At 50.3% G+C, this 17,761-nt stretch overlaps 1 protein-coding gene across 1 annotated transcript; it reads right to left on the bottom strand.

Annotated features, from left to right (window-relative positions):
* Positions 1-2,849: 2,849 nt before the first annotated feature.
* On the bottom strand, positions 2,850-14,261 carry KLHL40 (kelch like family member 40). The gene is made up of 6 exons (XM_027695454.1): positions 12,850-14,261; positions 8,771-8,931; positions 6,843-6,950; positions 5,591-5,776; positions 4,839-4,985; positions 2,850-4,082 (listed from the first exon to the last, which is right to left on the bottom strand). The coding sequence occupies exons 1-6, from the start codon at positions 13,993-13,995 to the stop codon at positions 3,971-3,973; spliced, it is 1,860 nt and encodes a 619-aa protein (XP_027551255.1). The 5' UTR covers positions 13,996-14,261; the 3' UTR covers positions 2,850-3,970.
* Between the last annotated feature and the right edge of the window lie 3,500 nt (positions 14,262-17,761).

The raw sequence follows: 17,761 nt of genomic DNA, 5'->3' as shown, positions 1-17,761 counted from the left end.
GCTGGCCAGTGTCCAGGAGGTCCCAAGAGGTTCATCAAAGCCACCTTCCAGGGCACGGCTCACAGCCAGCCATCCCCATCCTGAGCCACCTTCTGCCTGGGGGTGCCAGGGCTGCTCTCTCTGGGCCACCCACGAGCGCAGCGAGTCACGGTAGGGTGGGCTGGTCTGGGCTGTCCCTCGAGGCCACGTCCTTGGCCACGCTTTGAAACCTGCTTCTGGCCTCTCACCAGGGCACATCTCGGGGCTTGCTGAGCTCTGAAACTGGTGAGAGGTCAGAACTGGGCCTTTCCACTGCGTTCTCCCAGTCTGGAAGTGTTATGACTGTTACCAAAGAGGTTGCAAGTGGAAGGACTGAATCAATAAACGATTTGTCTTTTATAAAAGAAAACCTAAAGCTCCACCACTTTCTTTGTTACCTTAATTTTGCTTTTGCTTTGCCTTCTTTTTTTATTTTTTTTTTGTTGTTGTTCTTTTGAAAGCCTTTTTTTCAGGCAATTGTGTGAGGAGTCTAAGACAGACAGGATGGGCTTCCTATGGAATGTTGACCACTGCCACTGCTTCACATGTGTAGACTGTGTGTTGGGCTTGGTGGGAGGTGTGTGTGAGACAATTAGACTGTTGTGGGGCCAAGAAAAAAATAGCATTTCAGGGAAGGGTGGTGAGGGGGTAGTGGAAGGGATTCAGGGATTACAGCCCCTAAAGGTGTTATAGGGCTGAGGGTTGAGCTCCTGGGTCCTGCTTAGTTCCATGAGGTTTGTGTGAACTGTGAACTGGGGCTCTCTGAGCTCCTCTATTGGCAGTGGAGAAACCAAGGAGCCCATCCAAAAGCACCCAGTGCCTTTATTAGTTTAAACTGCAGAGGTGGGAACCTCACCAGCAACACCAGCACTCATACTGGGAAACTAATGGAAGAAGAGATGATTTCCCCTCACCCTTTGGATGTACCTACTCCTTTGCTGCTGAAGATACCCATGGGGGACCTGTACCACTGGAGCTGTTGCATCTGAGCCTGGAAAACACCAGACAGCACCTGTCTGAGCATTCCTGGTGGCATTTCTTATCTGTGATTGCCTTTGGACTGATGCAGCTTCTTGGAGAGGTGGAGGAACATCTCCAGGCCAAATTTTGCTTGGTGATGTCCAGCTTTCCCTCCTTCCTCGGGCCAACACTGGCTTGCACCTGCTGAGATTTGGCCCTGTTTGCTCAAGTAATTGGATATTTCAAGCTCTTCTGGGTCCTTTTATACAACAGTTACTTTTCCTTTTATGGTTTCCTGCCCTGTGCCAGTGGTGGCATCTCCACAGCTTTATAATGGATGTGAACCACACGGGAGCACCAAGCTCCCATTGCCTGTGTTCCTGATGGAGGGGTGTGAGGTGAGCAACCAAGAATGGGGACCAGTTTTATTTTCATCTTCTCAAGCCTTTTTTAAAGGACCACAGCACAACAACTCATGGAAGCTCAGCAACATTCTCCCATTGGATCAGAAGGCCCAGATTTCCCCCAGGAGACCCAAGAAACGTTGGGAGCAGGTGAATGGGGATTAACCCTCTCTTAGGATCCAGGGTCAACAGCTTTCCAGCCTGCATCCAGCAAGGAGAGCTGAAGCAAAGGTCATGGAATCATTAAGGTTGGAAAAGTCCTCCAGGGTCATGGAGTCCAACCTTTGACCAATTCCCACCTTGTCAGCCAAACCAGAGCACAGACTGCCACATCCACTCGTTCCTTGAACAATTCCAGGGATGGTGTGGGTGCCCAGTCCCAAGCAGGATGTACCTGCCACCGCAATAAATGACCTTAAAAATTGTTATTCTATGCAGGGATTATTTTTTTTTGCTTCTTCCTAATTTTTCTTTTCTGCCACAAGCTATTTGGAAGATTCATCTTTAATTAGCTTGGGAGTTGTCCACAGGAATTTCTGCAGAGCAGGGCAGAAGGTGTTTAATTTTTTTTGCAACGCGTTTTTCACACATTTGATTGTTTCAAGGGGTTTTTGTTCCTTCTTTTTTTTTCTTTAAAGCAATTTTGTGACAGCCAGTCACCTTGGATTTCTTTTTCTTGTGAAAAGACTTCATTACTGTTCTGATGTGATTGTCCTCTAAGGAGCTTATCCTGTAACTTTTTTAAATCCTTAAAATGAAACCAGGACAAGGCTCCCTCTGGTTGCTTTATTTCTCTTTCCTCCCAAACATGTTTCAGTTTCTCCGTGCCTACGTTTTGAGCCAGATGAATCAGCCAGGTATGATTTGTAACACCAGAATTTTCATGCCACTTTGAGGGAATTATTTTGAAAGGTTTGTATTTGTTCTTTGGTTTTAATTTTTATTATTGATTATCACCCCTGTTCATGGTATCATGAGATCACAGAATCATGGAATAATTAATGTTGGAAAAGACCTTTAAGATCATCATTGTCAACCCAACACCACCGTCATGTTTACCATTAATCCATGTCCTGAAGTGCCATATCCAAGTATTTTTTGAACACTTCCAGGGGTGGTGACTCCACCATTTCCCTGGGCAGCCTGTTCCAACACTTTACAACCCTTTCTGTGAAATTTTTTTCCCTGATATCCAACTTAAACCTGGCACAACTTGAGGTTGTTTCCTCTCAGCCTGTCCCTGCAGATATCCGTCTGCCTTCTAGTCCCAGGTAAGCTTCTAGTCCTTGTATCCATAAAAAAGGTCTTTAAGGATACAAAGCTAAAATTTCAGCTCTCAAATGGGGGAAAATAAGCACAGTAAGAGGTGGGGCTGGATTGCTGGGTGTGTTCATCACAACTTCTGCTTGATCTTAGGTTGCTGTGAACGTTCAGTTTCAGCTCTCCCAACATACAAACACAGGGGACTTCTTTTGAAATAGTCACATTTATTTTCAAATGAACCACTGGTCAGGTGGTGTGGGCATCAGATCTTTGCTCTAGCAGATCTTTGTCCTGCTGCCAGTACAGTAGTGTTTCTATCAAAACATCATTATGGATAACTTTAGGATAAATATGCATTTTTCACCTGTAGGAAGCTCTCTTTGAGCCAAACACATTTGCAAAGTGAAATACTCTTTAAAAAAAAAAAGAAAAATAAGATTTGACCATTAAAAAGAAGAGAGAAACAGCAAAAATATAAAACCTTTCCCTAAAAAAATCAGCACTTGTCCATCCACAGGTGAGGACATTGTGATCTGGGATTGAAGATGAGGAAGGCAAAAGGCTGGAGATGAGCACACAGGGCCTCCCCTGTCCATCTCTCCCCCTCTCCCACCCTGCTACTTCCACGACTCCTCCCCTCCTGTAGACTCAGTTCCCTGCCTCTCTTCACTCCGAAGTCAAAGTGGAGGCAAGGAACTAAGATTACTCGACTGTTTTCTTCTCATTGCAACTTTCAGAGCATTTCTGCTGCTCACATGCTCGTTCCTTTCAACTCTCTCATCCCAACAACCCTCATCACTCGGGAACTCATCAAATTCCACCTGAGTCTCTCCTGGACCACTTGACTTTGACCCTTCCTTCTCCTCTCCAAGGGAGGCTCTAGTAATGTGCTCACAGCTTAGGTGGGGAAATATTTTGTAGGCCCTTTTCCCTGGGGAATGTTAACTGAGTCCATTGGGACCCACTTTCTGCCTCTACTCCTGGTAAGGGAGGTGTAACAGCAGTTGAAAAGAAGGGGTAAAACGTGGAGAAGGAATTGAAACTTCTATTTGTCCTGTCTACTGAGACAGGAATAACTCATTGCTCCGTTTTTCTCAGCCTCTCCCAGCTCCTTCCAGGCTCCAGATCCCTCCTCTAATTACCTTGAGAGCATCTTCAAATTCCCACAGAGCTTCAAGATCATTTTGCTGTTTCCCATCCAAGTAGAAAAGTCCCAATCACAGATGCAATGTCCTACACGGCATCCACATCCCTGACAAACATCACCTCTCTCCCCCCCATCCCTCCTTGCCCCAGACCTCCCCACATGGAAAAATGACAAATCCCTACATCTTTGTGAGACGCAGGACATTGAGGCGCACGGGGAGGAACGTGGCACCGGAGGCGTACTGGATCTCCCGGAGAACCCCTTCCCACTTCTTCTGCTCCTCGTCATACCTGGGGAGAGACAGAGTTACAGTGAGGAAAGTGTCTCCTCTCCCTCCTTTCAGCTGCTCTCCGCGGTGGCGGGAGCCCTGGTGTGACATCCCAGAGGCATTATTTGGCCACGGGAATCTTGTGGGAGCTGCGTGGGGACTTTCAGCCCCGGTTTGTATATGCCAGGCTAGGAGTGTGGATATCAGCACCTGGTCTCACAGGGAAGAGGGCATTTTTTTCATTAGGAAAAGGTTTTGATGGCACCAAGATGGAACATCCACGGTGAAGGACAGCGGGTTCCTGCTGAGGGTGCTGCAGCACTGATATGAGGGACAAGAGCAGCTAATGCTGTGTGAGCAGCTGTCACAGAGTGCTTCCTGCCCTCTTCTCTGCTCACATGTAACACTATCTGCTTCCCAGCCCAAGCAGTGGCTGTTCCCATGGAGAGGATGCATCGCACAGATGCTGCTCCACACCAAAGGGGAGGCTGGAACCACCTCCAGGCGAAATGTCAACTCAACAACAAAGCCAAAGGAAGAGTTTTCCCTGGTATGTTGCTGTTTGAGGCTGGGAGAGATCACTGAGCTCCCCAGTGTGCCCTCCAAGCACAGCACAGGGCAAAATCCCCACACAGAGACCCTGCGCTGAGCCTGCAGCCTTGTGCTGGGGTCACAACCTCTGTCTCATATTGACGGCACCCAGAAAGACAGAAACCATCTATTCCATCACTAATATCCCTCCCATGCTGCCTTGGACAGCCCTGGGGAAGACCATCACCTCCAAACATCGTTGAGCTCCGTTGGCACCAGCTCTCCCGACTCCGTCTCCACCGTGGCGAACCCTCCGAGCAGGTAGAGCACCCCGGACAGGCTGACCAGGCTGACGGAGCTGCGCTCCTGTGGGAACTCTGTGAACGTGTCCCACCTGCCACATCAGGAGAGGGGACATGTTAGAGCACCCTGGTGAACCCCCCACAAATCAGGAATCAACAAATGAGTTCACAGATTAACTTGTGCAGGTCTACGTGGGGTGGGATCATACCCCGGCTGGTTTTAGGGACAGCTGTTTCCATCATCACGGTTCAACTTCATTGTGCATTGAGTAAACAGCCTGTGAAGCACATTGGGAATGGAGCAGAATGTCCCAGTGTTGGGACAATGTCCCAGTGCTGCAAGAGCCACCCAAAATCAGAGAGTTTATTGCATTGGGTGAAGCTGCCAGGAGGAAGCTACAGCCCTGCAGGGATGGCACCAGTTGGTGAAACCACTTTAAAGATGAGCCTGAGATGATCCACAGCCCAACCACAGCGACAGTGGTGATGCCCAGCTCTCTGAGGAATCCTAGACCCTGGTTTGGTCTGGAGGGGACCTTAAAGATTATCTATTTCCAGCTCCCCTGCCATGACACACAGACTGGAGGAACTGGAATCAGGAGTCACAGGCGGACTCCAGAACTGCTGCAAGTTGTTCAGTGTACACCTGGCAGCTGCTCCTGGTGTAACCACACCCCGAGATGTGCTCAGGACCTACTTGTTGGTGGCAATGTCATAGACTTCCACCGAGTTGGTCAAGCCGGAGTCGGTCACGCCGGCGGCCACGTAGATTTTGTCCTTGTGCACGGTGGCCCCGAACAAGGAGCGGGCAGTTTTCATGGGAGCCATGTCCTTCCACTCAAACTTGGATGGGTTGTAGACACACATCTTCTTCAGGCACTTCCTGGAGAAAGGTGAGAGGGGAAAAAGGAGCCTCGATCGCCCGCCAAGGGGTGGTTTGAGCCCTGCAGGAGTTTTGGGGTGTCTGCTGGGAAGAACGTGGGGTCTCTAGGGAGGGTTTTGCTCCCCATCAGCACAAATGGAGGACACTTGGGGTGTCCATGCCTGGAGTCATCACTCGTGTGTGTAACATATCCCCTTCTGCTCTGCCCACTTTGGGTGGGAGTCCTGAAAGCTCCACATGTGCTCACAACCCTGGATACGGGTCCATGTAGCCAAGAGCCCCTCAGGAGCTCACACACAGCCATCCAGTGTTCCAGTGCTCCTGATCCACCCTGATGCTGCGAAATATCACCAGTAACGTCCCTGTCCCCAGACTGGTGGTGTGAGGTGTGAGTAGAGGCACGTTCACACCTTTCAGACCACAATCCTTCCTATCTTTCCTGGATTATGGCATGTTTGCCCTGCAAACAGTCACACTCGTGGCCTGCAATGCTCCCCAAGAGAGGCTTCTCTTGCTTGGGCCTGTCTCCTGCAGGAGGGCAGGATGTGGGGCAGGTTGGGTGAGGTTTTTCACTCCTGTTGCAAATACACCTCTGGATTTGACTCCTGGGACCACTCTGCTCCACAGGTCCAAGACAGGAGACCTTTTATGTGAAGGGGTTTCTTTCTCTCCACTGTGACATTTATTTTTTTTTTTGTGAACAAAGAGGATCATAGATCATAAAATAATTTGAATTGGAAGGATCTTTAAAGCTCATCTCATTCCAACCCCCCAGCCATGGGGAGGGACAACTCCCACCAGACAAAGTTTGCTTAAAGCACCATCCAGCCTGGCCAGGGATGGGGCAGTACCTTCCCTCTCCTGCAAGGACACTGCCATCTCCCTGATGTCCCTGTGGGGCTCGTGAAGGCCTGCAGGCACAAAGGTGAGCTGGGAGTGAAGGATCCACGTCTCACACCCCCCCACCACCGTCCTTAACCCATGTTGGGGAGGTACCAACTTGTGCTCTGCCCTCCCACTCCTTTGGGAGGTGAATCCTTGAATTTTTCTTGCTTTTTTGGCTTACTTGTCACTTCCTTTGCCCCCGATGACGTAGACAAGGTCCTTGTGTGACACTACAGCGTGGCCGTAGACCGCATAGGGCAGGGGATCAGCTTCACCCCACTTGAAGGACCTGGATCAGAGAAAAGTGAGAGGCAAAGGGATTTGTGGCTTGCTGGGTGACACTACAGCACGTGGCACTTTCACCACTCAGGTGCGAGCACAGCTCCCGACTCAGCCTCAAAAAATATGAGGTTTCTATGGAATCATGGAATATCCTGAGCTGGAAGGGACACACACAAAGATCGTCAAGTCTGACTTTTGGCTCTGCACAGAACAACCCCCCAAAAAAACACATCATGAGGTAGAATTCAATGAGATAAGGCTCATCCAGTAAATGTTGCAATCCTGGGAAAAAAAAAAGGAAATAAAATATGCAGAATATTTATGGTAATTATTGTTTTCTGCAGTATTCCCTCCCCTTGAGCTTTGTGGACACACATCTCCACTTTTCCCAGGACCTCACCTCATTTACAAGCATTACCAGCTGCATGATGGAAAAAATTTAAAACCAAGTCCACTCCTAAACCATGTCCCCAAGTGACACATCACCATGTTTTTTAAATCCCTCCAGGGATGTTGACTCCACCACTGCCCTGGGCAGCCTGTTCCAGTGCCTGGCCACTATTTTAGTGCTGAAATTTTCCCTCATATCCGATCTAAACCTCCCCTGGTGCAACTTGAGGCCATTTGCTGTCATAGTGTCACTTGTTCCCTGGGAGCAGAGCCTGACCCTCACCTGGCTCCCCCCTCCTGTCAGGGAGTTGTGCAGAGCAAGAAGGTCCCTCCTGAACCTCCTTTTCTCCAGTCTAGACACCCTCAGCCCCCTCAGCTGCTCCTCATCAGACCTGTGCTCCAGACCCTTCCCCAGCTCCGTTCCCTTCTCTGAACATGCTCCAGCACCTCAATCTTTCTGGTCATGAGGGACCCAAAACCAAACACAAGATTTGAGGTGCCTCAGCAGTGCCCAGCACAGGGGGACAATCACTTCCCTAGTCCTGCTGCCACACTGTTCCTGATACAGGCCAGGATGCCACTGGCCTTTTTGCCCATGTTTTGGGCACATATGGGCTCATGTTCAGCTGCTGCCAATCGAAACAATGCCAGAATAATATCAACCAAAGGATACTAAAGTGGTGCTGATCACACCTCCACCAGCTTCAAATGGATATTCAAACCACCCCCTGAGCACTTAGCAGGGGCAGAGACACCCTTTCCCAGAGCCTGCAGGGGCAGATCAATGCCCCTTTCTGTGGGAATGAAACTGGTTTCAAACCTCTGCCTAAAAAACAGAGTTAGAAGCACACACACCTAAATATAGATGAAGTAAAGACTTGTTGACGCCTCCTACTCCTCCTGTTGGGGCAGGCTTTGGATGTTTCTGTCTCCTGAGAGCAGAACAGGATGGTGCCTTTTAATAAAGCTCATGACCCAGCGTGGGTTAGAGCCCATTGTCCAAAAATAAGCAGATATTAAGCCTGACATCAATCGGGTTGAGCTGTTCAGTGCCACATCTGAACATTTTAGAAACCAACTTTCCCATTCAAACCACTCCTGGTGAGACCCCAGCGAATGCCACTGAACCTTCAAGAGCAGAAGGAAAAACTCCTCCTGTACAGGCCTCACACGGGCATCTACTGATATCAGTCCCTGATATCATAACATCCCCATTAAAGCTTCCATCTCCAGGAGGTTCAATCACAACAAGCGGAGCAGCTGGAGTGTGACAGCTCCGAGCCCCAGGGCACAGCTCAGGACAGTCCCAGCATCCAGATAAAGAGTTCAAGCCCTGCCCTCAAAACCTTTTGACCCCTGGAGACCTGGAGTCATTTTTCAGGCAGCTGCTTCACCTTCTCCTCCAAACCCCCTCCCTCCCCGCCCGCGGGCACTCACAGCCGGTCGTAGCACAGCACAGAGTCCAGGGTCTTCTCCCCCTCCTTCAGTTCTTTCCCTCCGACCACAAAAATAGAGTTTTCCGCCTCTCCCAGGCCGAAGAGGCAGCGAGGGGAGGGCAGGGGGGGCATCCCCAGCCAGTCTGCGTCCAGATGGTCGTACTGGAAGGGAACATATGGCCATTAGTGTGTGATCACCCAGCCCCTTGGCTTAGCAAAAGCCAGGGTCCACAGGCTGGGGGCAAAGTCCATCCCCAGGGGCAGCTTGGTCACCCCATGGCACGGTGGGCCTGTGCCCTTCCACCTGGGGCAGGATGGGAGATCTTGGAGCAAACCCAGGTCTTGTACCATGTGATATATTTTTTTATGGCAAGAGACGGGCCAGCATGAACTTGTTCTGCTCTATGCACCAAAGGCTTGACTTTATAGAATCACAGAATCATTGAGGTTGGAAAAGACCTCTGGGACCACAGAGTCCAACCCACGACCCATCCCCACCTTGTCCCCCAGCCCAGAGCACTGAGTGCCATGTCCAGTCCTTCCTTGGACACCTCCAGGGATGGGGACTCCACCACCTCCCTGGGCAGCCCCTTCCAATGCCTGACCACCCTTTCCAGGAAGAAATTCCTCCTGATGTCCAACCTGACCCTCCCCTGGCACAGCTTGAGACCATCTCCTCTTGTCCTGTCGCTGGTCCACTGGGAGAAAAGCCCAACTCCCACCTGGCTACAACCTCCTGTCAGGGAGTTTTAGAGAGCAACGAGGTCTGCCCTGAGCCTCCTCTTCAAACTTGGAACTTGGAACAAGCTTGGCTCATCTTTGGGTGGAAGAATTCCATGTTGGACCTATAAAGGACAGTTCCTGGGACTGAAGGAGCTGAAGCACTTCAATTTTAGAAATTTTGCCTGAACCTTTTCAGTTGTAGGGCACTCCATAGTATTTCACCCTGATATCTTCCATCTCTGCCAGGCAACAGCGTGGTGCCAACAGTGTTGGAAACACAGCTACAGTGTGCCAGAGCCATTTGATGAGAGAGCTGATCCATGCAGTGCTGCTGGATCAGGTCACCAGATCCTTGGACATCTGCAGATCATTGCTTCATCTCCCACCAGAAAAAAAAAATATGGAAGGGCTCTCTGGGCGCTGTGGTTTGATGGGAACTGTAAACTGGGGCAGAAATTTTTAATGCAGCTTGGTAGCAGAGGAGGGAGGGATGTCTTGCAGCCAATTCTGTGGGACTCTGCAGGATGAAGCTGTGATGCTGCACTGCCTGGAGCACTGTTTGCTGTGGGCTCAGGCCAAAGAGCTTCAGCCCGATGGGTTGGCTCCAAAGCTTGGCCTCAGCTGGGTGCCTGTGGTTTTGGTCTCCTTTGAAGCTGTTGTCCACATTTGTGTTATTTATAGTGCAGACCCGAGCAGCTCAGCCATCAGGATAGTTCCTCCTTCTTGATGGACTCAGCATTGTTTACAAGTCATAAATCTTGGAAGTGACAAAGAAAGGACACCCTTTTCCATCTGAGATGTCAATGGAATCGTTTTGCTCCTGCCAAAATCTGCAAGGCCCCTGGGATTTATCAGCATTTTTATATTTTGGTGCCCGTCCTTAAATCTAAACTATCCCTGACCTGGCAGTCCTGGCTTCAGGGGGAGGAATGTGAAACTGGGAAGGATAGAAACAGTCAGATGGTGTAGGGAGCTGCTACACAGTGGTTCAAGGGTTTGTCTTACAGCTGCCTGTCTACATCTGTCATTTCAGCTGGAAAAAAAGGCTCAAAAGACCCTTACACAGGAACCATGAGCTACACAGTGACACTGATGCAATAAATGACACCTTTGCAAACTGATGGCACTCTCCAAGCCCAGGACTCTCCCAAGAACAGATGCCACAGTGAGGTGTGGAGGGACCACTGTCCTCTTCTTGAGTGGAAGGAGCTAAAAATGCCCCCATGATGCCCAAAGCCTCTGCCACTGAGTCAGTGGCAAACTGGGAACTGAATGTAGAAATCCTGCTGTTTGCAGCTTAGAACCATGGAGTACTTCGGGTTGAATGGACTTCCAAAGGTCTTTCATCCAGCCCCTGTGTTCAAGCAGGCTCATTTTGGGGTTAGAGTGGGATTCACCAGGGATTTTTGCTGTCAAATATGAAGTGTTTCCAAGGATATTGCCCCACTGGAAGTGTCCAAGGCCAGGTTGGATGGGGCTTGGAGCAACCTGGGCTAGTGGAAGGTGTCCCTGCCCATGGCAGGGGGGTTGGAACTGGATGATGTTTGAGGTCCATTCCACCCCAGGCCATTCTATGATTCTATGGAGATTCTGTGACCTCTGTGACCTCTCTGAACCCTGCTCCAGTACTGCTCCACCCCCCTTGGGAAGATCTTTCCTCACAGCAAGCTGATATTTCACTTCCTGCACTTGGTGGCCATTGCCTCTTGTCCCACCTTTGTGCAAATCCAAGGAGAGGATGGATCACTCCTCCGTGTCTCCTCAAAACAAGGAGCTGCAGACACCAATGAGATCTTCCCTCCCTCTTCTCCAGGATCATCACACAAGGCTCAGCCTCTTCTTGTACCTCCTGCTCTGCAGCCCTGCCCATCCTGGTGGCCCCTGCTGACCCATTCCAGCACCTCAGTGTCTCCTGCATGCTGGGGAGCCCCACACTGCACACAGCAGCCAGATGTGGCCTCACAAGTGCGTGACTGAAGGGAAAGAAAAAATCCCTTCCCTTGACCTGCTTGTTTCAGTTGTGCTGAAATAACCCAGGACAAGGTGGACCTTCACTGCTCCAAGGAATTACCTTGCCTGGGCAGCAACCAGACTGGTGGAACACTGATCTTTAGGCAGAGGTTTGGGCTGAATACAAAGCAGCCCATCTACCTTCTCTGCACAGGTGAGTGATGGAGTTGGCCACACCTCTGTCATCATCCACTGCCCTCAAACAGCACATCCCTGGCACTCCCACAGCCTTCCCACTCCATCCTGCTTTCCAGGGGTGGGGGTTCTTCCTGTTGGCTTCCTATTTCACAGGCTTCACCCTGCTCCAACTTATTTCACAGCCTCCTGACCCTCTCCAGGTGAGGACAAGCCTGGTCCCTGCACACATGGTGCAGATGGACAGACCTACCCATGCAACAAGGCAAGAGAGGGATCAAGGCTTGATGTTCCAGCTTGGGAACTACCCTCATTTTACCCTTTCTGCCTGGACATGTTATTTTTTTCCCAAAAGATGTGAGCCGTGGAGAAGAACGGAAGGATTTCTGGGTATGGGAGGAAGAACAGAGGATTTCCCGGATTCTTCAGGGTCAGCAGGAAGGGTGCCTTGAGTTTGCTGTCTACAGGGAAAGTGCTCTTGGGTCACAGCCAGGCTGGGGCTCAGGTTGCCTGTACACAGCTCAGTCCAGTCACAGCTTTGGTCACTGCTGAACTGGAACAGCCACTTTCCTTGTGGATTATCCCAAAAGATGTCACACTGTGGTTTCCCCCTCACAGGATGGAAATGGCCAAGGCGCAGAGAGAGGTGGAACAAACCCACCCCCAGGGGCAAGAGCAGCACTAGAAATGAGGCACATGTTGGCAGGCAAGGGCACACCCTGTGTGCTTGGGGTGTTTGCTCCATGGCTGTAGCTGCTGCTTCTCCTGTTTTCTGGCACCTGGCAGAGTCACTCTTGGGTTTTCCGAGGGTTTCATCACCAGGGAATGCAAGGGATACAAAGCAGAACACAGACCTTGTGCCACTAACCTTCTACTCCATGTGCCCCATGGTAAGCAGGGCTGGACCAAATTCTCTGCTGGATCAAATTCTCTGCTCTAAACAGTGCCCTGTTCAGGATTTGGATCAGGAAGGCTTGTCCCTGTTACCTGCTCCTTCAACCCTCCTTCCTCAATTACCAGAACCATCCCCCACTGGGATCTGCCTTAAAAACACAGGGAGAGGAATCTCTAGTAAAGCATCTCTAGGGTGCTTCTCCTTCACTTAAAACTTTCATTCTAACATCACATGACAAGGAACATTACTGACAACACAGAAAAGCTGGTGGTGCTCCAAAGTGGTCCAAGAAACAATAGAAAGATAAAAGGTAGTACCTGTAGGAAGTAGGAACTCATGGGATCCTCCTTGCTGTCCTCGTTGTAGTACAGTCCTCCAACAATGAAGATCTGATTCTCTCTGGTCACCAGACTGATGTGGTTCTTTGGGATTTGAGTGGACAGGGAGGCAAAATAGCACTCGTTGGCATTGGGATCATAGGCCACTGCCCCACTGTCGCTCACCATGAAAATAAGGTCCTGGAGGAACATCCCAAAGCGCATGGTGTCATTTAAGATCCCAGGAAGAGCGTCCTCCTCCGTGTCTTCCTCCTCATCTACTGCTCCGTTGACAACGTTATCCTTCGCTTGATTTTCACTGGTTTTCTTCACTTTCTTCTTCTTCACCACAGTGAATTTGCCTTTCTGGGCATCCTTCACCATCTGCAGCTTCTTGAGGAGCTCGGGGCTGGACTTCACCACATTGTGCTTCTCCACGTGGTCCCTGATGTAGTCGTTGGGCATGAGGCGGAAGCGGATGCTCTCGAAGATGACGGGCAAGGCCTTCTGCCGGCTCTCGCAGTCCTTGGTCCCCACCCACTTCATCACCACCTCGAAGACGGTCTCCTCCTTCTCCACGTTGAGGGAGTCGCTGGAGATGACGGCGATGAGCTCGTCGGGGGAGAGCTGGTAGAACTCCTCGTCGCGGGAGACCAGCGCGAAGCGGTCGCAGATGAAATCCCGAGCGGCCACGGCCAGCCGGGCACAGTCCAGCATCAGCCCCAGCCGGAAGATGGCCAGGCAGTTGCTGAGGCACAGCCTCTTCTGCAGGAAGGACACGCACACGGTGAAGATGGAGGGGATCTGGAACATGTTGGCCACGGAGAAGATGTCCTGCACGTTCTGCTCCGTGATCTCCAGCTCCGAGGTGTAGATGTAGTGGAGGATCTTGCCCATGACGTCCGGATCGACGTCTTCCAAGCTTATCTCCCTCTTCTTGCTCTCTTCCATGTCCGAGAGGAACATGGCTCGGAAATACGGGCTGCAGGCTGCCAGCACCAGCCGGTGGCAGGGAAACTCCTTCCCTTTGACTTTCAAGACACAGTCCAGAAACTTATTGTGGTCCAACATGTCTTTGAGTCCATCCTGGAGAAGAGTTTGCTGGTAGAGACGCAATTCTTCCACTTGATCAAGAGGCAAACCCATGGCGAGGAGCGGCTGCTTGTCCTTTCCCCCAGTCCTTCTTCTTTTACAGAGATATATTTATGGATATACCTGAGCCCCTGGGAAAGAAACTTGCTCAAAGCAGGGCTCTCAGCCTCCCTTGCTTCCAGACCGATGGCACACCGGGAATGCGAAGCTCTTGCTACTATTGCAGCTGTCTGTGTACTTCAGCTTCCAGGGCAGGGCTTTATATATAGACCCGGCGCTGCAGAGCTTAAGGAATCCATACTGCAGCATGTGTAAGCCGATCACCCCTTAATATGACACATAGGACGAGGAGGAAGGGAGGGGGGCCGGGGGAACAGCTGTAATTCCAGCCCCAGTAATTCAGGAAGGGTCTGTCAGCTCGTGAGTCACCGCGGGGGGAGCGGGAGCCGGGACACGGGCGGGGGACACGCGCGAGACCCGTCCCGCGCTCGGGGAACGGCCTCGGGGTGAATCAAACACCCAAATCTGCCCTCTGGGTCATGAATGGCGTTGCTGAGACTTTCTCCTGACGGCTCTAAAGGGACTGCTCCCAAACTGCCAAACCTTTGGCTGCGTGCTAAAAATAGGCCGTGAAGTCAAAGCTGGAAAGATGCGCTAAGGGAGTGTCTTATGTGGGCTTTGTGGCATCCCCAGCTCCAGCCAGTTCCCTCCCAGGGATGCTTTGCTGCACAGGTTTGTCCTTTATTCTCCTCTAGAGTCACTTTTCAGGAGTCTGGAAGAGGGTGGAAAATGGAGATAGGGCTGTTTACTTACAGCCCTCTATGGGATACGAGGCTTGTGCTGGAAGTTACTTAAAAAGTCTCACTAAAGGAGGAGATTTGAGGATTGTGGGAGAGGGATGGTTCTCTTTCCCTGCAGTAGGTGGTGGAGTCCCCATCCCTGTAGGTGTCTAAGGAAAGACTGGATGTGGCACTTAGTGCCATGGTCTGGTTGACATGGTGGTGTTCGGTCACAGGTTGGACTTGACTATCTCACAGGTCTTTTCCAACCTAATTGATTCTGTGATTCTGTAATACATGCGTAGGCCCCAATGGCACAGTCTCTGGGCACCTTGCCATCAATAAATTCATCTTTTCCACATCTTGGTGACAGACAGAGTGTCTGAGGTAGAAGAGAAGTAAAGGAAATGCAACAAGGGGCTTCAGCTCACGGATTAAGACATCTAAACACAAGTACCTTCTAGTAAATTGAGGGTCTCCTGCTGAGGTCTTCTGATTCAACACCCCCATGATGAAGTCTAGAGCAACAACAGTTCAACCTGAGCTGATGATCCAGAGCTGATGATCCAGAGCTGGGTCATCAGTCTGGGTTGATGATCCAGAACAGCTGAGTTCTCCAGCAGGTCTTGTGTCCTTCTTGCATGCCTATGGAGGTCTAGGAAGCCCCACAGGTCCCCAGGTGGCCACTCCAGCTCCATCTCTTCCCATGGAGCTCACAAAGAAGCAAATTATTTTTGACAGACACGGGCAAGCAGAGCAGCTCTAATTATTTATACCTAGAGTAAAACTTGTACATGAATCTGTTTTATCTTTTACTGTGGATCCTCCGGGCTGCCTGACACTCAGTGATGGCACAGATTTAATTAATGATTTAATTAAGCCTATGCAGAGATATTAGCCACTATTCTTGGTGTATTTAAAGCCCCATAACCCCTTACCCTGGTAGGGATGTATTTATAAAAATTGCCATGATGATTATCTGCATACGTGGGAAGAGGGAGGGAGCTATACTGGTATGAAACTCTTTTGTACTGGTGTGGTTCCAGCACCATCTGGGAGGTACCAATAGAGCAGGAAAATAATCACAAGCTGTTTTCAGAGCTCACATCATAAGATCTTCCGCTGTGCTGCTCATCTGTGACAGGATCAAACACTGAGTGCTGATCTTTGAACTGGGTCGAACTTCAGAAATCTTTCTCTGCTCCCTTGACATCTGGGGCTGGACACCCCCACCCTCCCCTCTGCCCTCCCTCTGCATTAGCTCTGCTCTATCCCAAGTTTAATCCTGTGTTGTTGTGCTACCAGCTGGGATTTCCAGCACGCCCCCTCCCTCTGCCTTTAATCTCCCTTGAGCCCTGGGTTGTTTTCCTTTTCGCTGTGCTGCCACCTGACTTTTGCCTCCATATTCTGTGCATCACAAGGTGCTGCTGCTAAAATGCAGCTACAGCCCATCCCTTCCCAGAGGAGCTCTGACCCGTTAGTGGGTCTCTGGCATCTCTCAGGTTCATGGTCACTGTGCTGGTCCCAAACCTGCTCTGGGATCTCCACTGGTTTCAGCGACTTTGCACAGCAGCTGGACCAGCTCCAAGGCTTGGGAAAGCAGCCCAAGCACTGTGTCCCCCAGATCTGACAAGGATACAGCCACTGATTTCCAATGATCAATGGACTAAATCAGTTATTAAGTGTGTTCCTAAGTGGGCAACAGCCCCAACATGACATGGGAGCAGGCAAATGTCCTGGTGTTGGCTGAGAGTTTGTTTGCTTCCTTAGTAGCTGCTACAGTGCTGTGTTTTCTGATTTAGGGTGAGAACAATGTTGACACCACCCTGACATTTTGGCTCTTGCTGAGCAGTTCTCACCCTAAATTGAGGACTTACCAGTGTCTCAATCTCTGCTAACGAGGGGCTGCACAAAAAAGCTGGGAAGCAGCTTGGCCAGGAGAGCTCACCTGAACTGGCCAGAGGGATATTCCATACCACAGAATGCCATTCCCAGTATATAAAACCGTGGAAGTTACCCAGGAGGGGGCCAATTGCTGTTTGGAGATGGGCTTGGCATCAGTCAGTGGGTGGTAATTGTATTGTGCATCACTTGTTTCTCTTGGGTTCTGTTATTATTATTATTATCATTATCATTATCGTCATCTTTTGTTTCGAATATTAAACTGTTCTTATCTCACACAAGGTTTACCTGTTTACCTTTTCTTTTCTTTCCAGTTTTCCTCCCCGTGGGGGGTGAGGAGGGTGCAGGGGGAGTGAATGACAGACTATATAGCTAATTGCCAGCTGGGATTAAGCCATGACGGTGAGGATACATGGAAAGCATCCTAAGGGGATGCAGTGTAGCAGGATCACTCCTTCCCATACAAAATTTTAGGACAAGGAATGTGAATGCAGGAATTGCAGCCACATCAGGCTGATCAAGAAAGCGTCCAGTGTCGGGCTATTAATTGGGATTTGCAGTTGCAGTAAATAATTGCTTTTCTTGGCTTCTTGTGTGAGTTTTATGTAAAAAACCCAGTAATCAGATATGATGAGATGGTCTTCTTCAGGAGAGAGATGAGGAATGGATATATCCCATTCTAGAGTGGCATTCAGTGAGGCTGAGGGTCTCCTGTGCAAGGCTGAGCTGGCTGAGACAGCACCAGGGCGCTCCTGGCCCACCAAACCTCCTGGGCTTGTCAAAGCAGTGACATTGAGGGGACAGCTTTGGGTAAAGGAGGGCAAAACCCAAGATCTCCCCTGAACTGTGTCTAGCAGATCACTGGCTGGGTTGGTGTCTAAGATTAGCTCCTTCTGGCAGCTTCAGCAGATGCAGCTGCTGGGTAAATATAGATCCTTAGTGAATGGACTATTTTCACTCCTGGAGTATCCAAGTCAGGAGGGCAGTGCAGAGTCACTGGGCTTTGCCATGTGAGTCACCCACTTGGACACGGGGAGGTGACTCTGTTTGTCCTGCTGGGCAGCCAAGGACCTGAGCTGAGCACCTCAGGGTGGTGTCAGTTGTGCAAGGACACCTGTGTGGAGGAGGAGAGATTCATT

The sequence above is a fragment of the Neopelma chrysocephalum genome, unplaced genomic scaffold, assembly GCF_003984885.1.
Source record: "Neopelma chrysocephalum unplaced genomic scaffold, ASM398488v2 Primary Assembly neopelma1_101, whole genome shotgun sequence".
NCBI classification, from domain to species: domain Eukaryota; kingdom Metazoa; phylum Chordata; class Aves; order Passeriformes; family Pipridae; genus Neopelma; species Neopelma chrysocephalum.
Note: the sequence above shows the minus strand (reverse complement) of the source record. Positions and strands in the feature narration are given on the sequence as shown.